Genomic DNA, 4,245 nt, shown 5'->3' on the forward strand with positions numbered 1-4,245 from the left:
AATACTACCCCCCAACTTTATGGATGATTTTATGGATTAAATTGTACGTATTATACTTGAACAAATATGGTAAGTAATGTTTTTGAGGATCTGTAATTTACTAAGTATATTTTTATTGTAACTTTTTCTTTATTTTTTTACATACAAACAAAAAAAGATTAATTTTGCTTCATTAAATTAAAATTTAGCATCTTGTTACAAATATCATGAAAAGAGTTGTTTATTAGGGTTGGGAATCCAGTCTCCAGTATTTGTTGGAACTAGGACTAACACGTCGATTCTCCCAGAATCATTCGAATCTTAAAATTGTAATTCCTAGTTTTGATACCCAGTTTGCTGACCAGATGCCAAACAAAAGCACATGTGAGCTCCCCAAACACCAACAAAGAAGAATCCACAGGTGGTGTGTGAGTAAATGGACTGTGTGAGGTGGAGATCTAAAGTGTGTTTTAACTTTAATAAAATAAGATTATATTGTGCAAAGGAGGGTTCACCACCAACATGATTAAACATCACTCAGGGTTCTGTCTTTGACGTGATGCACAACACAACCAGTTCTCTTCTTGTGATAACGTGCAAGCCGTGACTGCCGTCTCAGTAAAGGGAAACTGGAGCAGTGAAGCTAATATAGCAACTCACCAGATCCCTGTGGAGAACCCAGTTGGCATGGAGGTAATGGATCCCATCCAGAATCTGATACAGCAGAGACTTCACCATCCCTCGAGGAAGCTGCATGGGCTTCTTGTTGGCCTTGGAGGCTCGGTGGAACTTAATGATGTGCTGCAAACCGAGCAAACATATAGAAACATGGTACTGATCACTGGTCTAAGATGGGAGGATCTGTATGTGAGACCACTTTAGGCTGCACACAGCTGGATTTTAAAGAAGAGTGGCACAAAAACGATTAAACCCCAAGGGGTTTTCTTGAAGTTTGTGCTCGAAAAAGCATGCCCAAATGTAGTGGGTGTATCTCAGCACCTAAAAACACCATATAAATACCCCTGATATCAAAATAAAGCTAACACTTGGTAGATTTCATCAGGAGTGTAAGTATCACATCATATGCTTTTGTTTCAGAGATACTGAGGATGGAACATAGAAAAAAATAGCCTTTTCCCCCCTCGCCTGAGGTTTTACTGCATTATACAGTAAATAACATTTTCAAAAGTATATTGAATAAGGCTAAAAACTCTTGGAAACCATGAATCCACTTATGGATATTACCTGTGCAAAACCTCATGCTGCTGAAGTAAAATACAACAAAGTTACAGAGGTTTTAGTAAAAAAAATTAGGTGTTTTGGCACAGATTGGCACATTTTGGTACCATCTACAAAAGTAGATTTTTAAAAAGTTTTTAGTTACAAAATTTAATAAACTTGATAAATAAGTAAGCTAACTAGCAAAAACGGCACTTTTATGTTTTATTTTATTTTTTAAACGGCACATAGACACAACTGGAAGTCCAGTGTGTGACACTGCGCTTTATGTGTAAAACATGTTTTTAGCTCGGAGGAGCAGCTAGCCTTACGCGGGACTATAACTTCAGTTTGGATTGGCTGAATTGCACAAATGAGCCCTCCTTTTCATCCTTGGAAACAGTCGAATCAAGCTATCTAGAGCACGTTCATGGAAACCTGACCAATCGCCTGCTATAAGGAGAGGAAGTCTGTGACGCAGTTTGAAAGACTTTCACCTTCGTCCAATGAACGTCTTGTAATTGGGTCAGACGGGGTGATTTTGGAGGAGGAACTGCTTGAAACTCATACCAGGGAAATATGGTTGCTCAGTAAATACAAGTTTATGCCAGTGGATTTAGGATTTGGAGGAAAAAAATACGAACGTAAGAAAACTTTTATAATTTTCAAATCCGAGTGCTAGGTCTTCAGTTTTTTTTGCTGCTAATTGAGTGAATTCTGGTTGGATTGTGATGAAACTTATATTTTTAGAATCTGTCAGGTCTCTGCTTTCAGCAGACATGATGTTTGTGTGTGAAGAAGTCACTGGTGAACAGCTGAGACTGGGTTTTGCCGAGACGCCATTTTGTGCAGTTTGTTTACATTCAGATTCAACTGCTTGTTGTTTTATCTGTGTCTGGTGGATGTAGAAATGGTTTATATGAGTTTTTAGCCAAGATTCTGACGTTTCTATAGATAGATACCACACATGTCTTTGTTTATCTATGAGAACACTGGTTAATAAAGAAAGCAAAAAATAATATGACAATAATATGGCAAATTGCTTGATTTACTTGAACCCCACGCCCCCGCCGGGGGCGTGGGGTTCAAGTAAATCAAGCAATTTGCCAAAGGACATATTGGAGACTCCTCAAACAGGTGAAAGAAGCTGCTGTGGTCAGGAGGGACAAAAACTGAATTTTAAGGACATCACCATGTGTGCAGCAAAGCTAACCCCCCTCATTGTGCTGACATGATCCCCACAGTAAAGCACGGTGGTGGCAGCATCATGATGTGGGATGGTAGCTGAAGTACTTGCCTGGAAAATACAGAATACTCCCCCCCCACACATACACACACCAAAGATTGTTGGAAACAAGAAGTGTTATCTAACCTGAAGGAGCTGCAGAGGTTTGGTCATGAACAGACAGGAAGTCCAGGTTAGATGGACCAAGATCACAAGTATCATGTGAACAAGTACTTCACAAGTACTGAAGATGTTAATGTTACTGATTCAGTACCAGAACCGTGAGTTTTGCTGCTAGTTCTGATACTTTCAAACGTGACATGTTGCAGCCGTGCTGCAGAAACTTACCCAGAGGTCATGTTCAGCGTAGTCGAAGAGGAGCCAAACTTTTCTGTCGCTGTGGGACAGGAACACTTTCTGAAGAGCGATCACGTTTGGATGCTTCAGTTCTCGTAACAGCTGAAAAACACACAACAAACACGGAGGAACAACTTACAAAGAGCCGAGAAAAAGTTATACTTGATTTAGGTCCCTGTTTGGCTCTGCAGTCCCTAAAGGATCACCCGCCACCTTTCATGCCAGAGTTTCAGACTGAGATCACCTTCTGTTGGGAAGTGATGCAGCTGCAGCTGTTTTCATCAAACTTTGAGAATAAGATGATGCCTGATCCTTTCCAGCTCGGAGGATGTGTCGTAAATCACTTACAGCTACACATACATCAAATCTTAACTCAGTATCTGTGAAACTGACGGAGTTGTAGTCATTTTTCTGATTGATGTTGGGTAGCTGTGGTGGTCATCTTCAGGTAGGTTGACTTTAAAAGTTAATCTGTTAGTTGTACATCCAATGACTGAAAGTTTAATTGAAATCGGTCAAGTAGTATTTTGCTAACAAAGAAACAGAACTGATTACATTTAATTAAAAAGTAAATTTCAAGGTCAATTTCTGTCAAGCTGACTGAGTTATATTCAGGTTTATGTTTTCAGATGCAGTTAGTGGCAGCCATCTTGAATCAAGCTAACAACAAAAGATAATTTTTTATAGATGTACATCCATTTATTAATTTCTACAAGTTCCATTAAAATTTGTCATGCAGAATCAATAATAGTTTGATAAACATGCACACACAGGTCTGTTTTTAATAACCTTGTGGGGACTGAGAATTGACTTCCGTTCATTTTCTTGTGATTTTATAGCCTAACCTTGAAACTTAAAACTCTAAAAAGACGTAGTTTGATTTGTTTGATCTGTTCGACATGATAAGACTCCTGCTGCTGCTGCTCTGAGTGACAGGAACATGAGAACAGCTGTGTTTCTTTAAACGCCTATCTCTGGCTTTATGTTTGTGAATGCTGACAAGCAGCCATTTTTCCATTAGACATTAATTACTCAACACGCCACAACTATCAGAAGGTAAAATTCAATAGTAAGATTACTTTAAACATCTGCATGCATGCAAAATATGAAAAAACCTGTGTGAACAATCTGTACAACTCGACATGAATGGTTTTAACTGGAACTTGTAGATTTGAACACATTTCACCTGTCTTGTCCTGACTTCATTAGCTCCCTGTGAGCCACAGAATGAATTTTAAAATGTTTCTGTTGACTTATAAATGTCTAACTGGCCTTGAACCCTCGTATCTCTCAGACAATCTTTAACCTTAAGTTCTTTCACAGGCGCAGATATTATCTGATCAGTTGTGTTTGGTCATCCTAAAAACCCACACTGTAAAAACTGTCCATCTAACCAAGTTTTAAATCTTATATCAGCCAAAAATTCTTTTTGATCTTGTTTTGAGACTGATTTACTAAACAAGAAC

General features: G+C 38.6%; 1 protein-coding gene across 1 annotated transcript in view; it reads right to left on the bottom strand.

Annotated features, from left to right (window-relative positions):
* Nucleotides 1-455: 455 nt before the first annotated feature.
* The window catches only part of LOC106520202 (cyclin-dependent kinase 19), a gene marked incomplete at its 5' end in the record, with an annotated part of 40,919 nt that continues 37,129 nt past the window's right edge, over nucleotides 456-4,245 (bottom strand). Inside the window, 2 exon segments of the mRNA XM_014012165.1 lie at nucleotides 456-780; nucleotides 2,771-2,881. Of these exon segments, the coding sequence (XP_013867619.1) occupies nucleotides 595-780; nucleotides 2,771-2,881 (297 nt within the window).

This window comes from Austrofundulus limnaeus, unplaced genomic scaffold (assembly GCF_001266775.1).
Source record: "Austrofundulus limnaeus strain Quisiro unplaced genomic scaffold, Austrofundulus_limnaeus-1.0 Scaffold89, whole genome shotgun sequence".
NCBI classification, from domain to species: domain Eukaryota; kingdom Metazoa; phylum Chordata; class Actinopteri; order Cyprinodontiformes; family Rivulidae; genus Austrofundulus; species Austrofundulus limnaeus.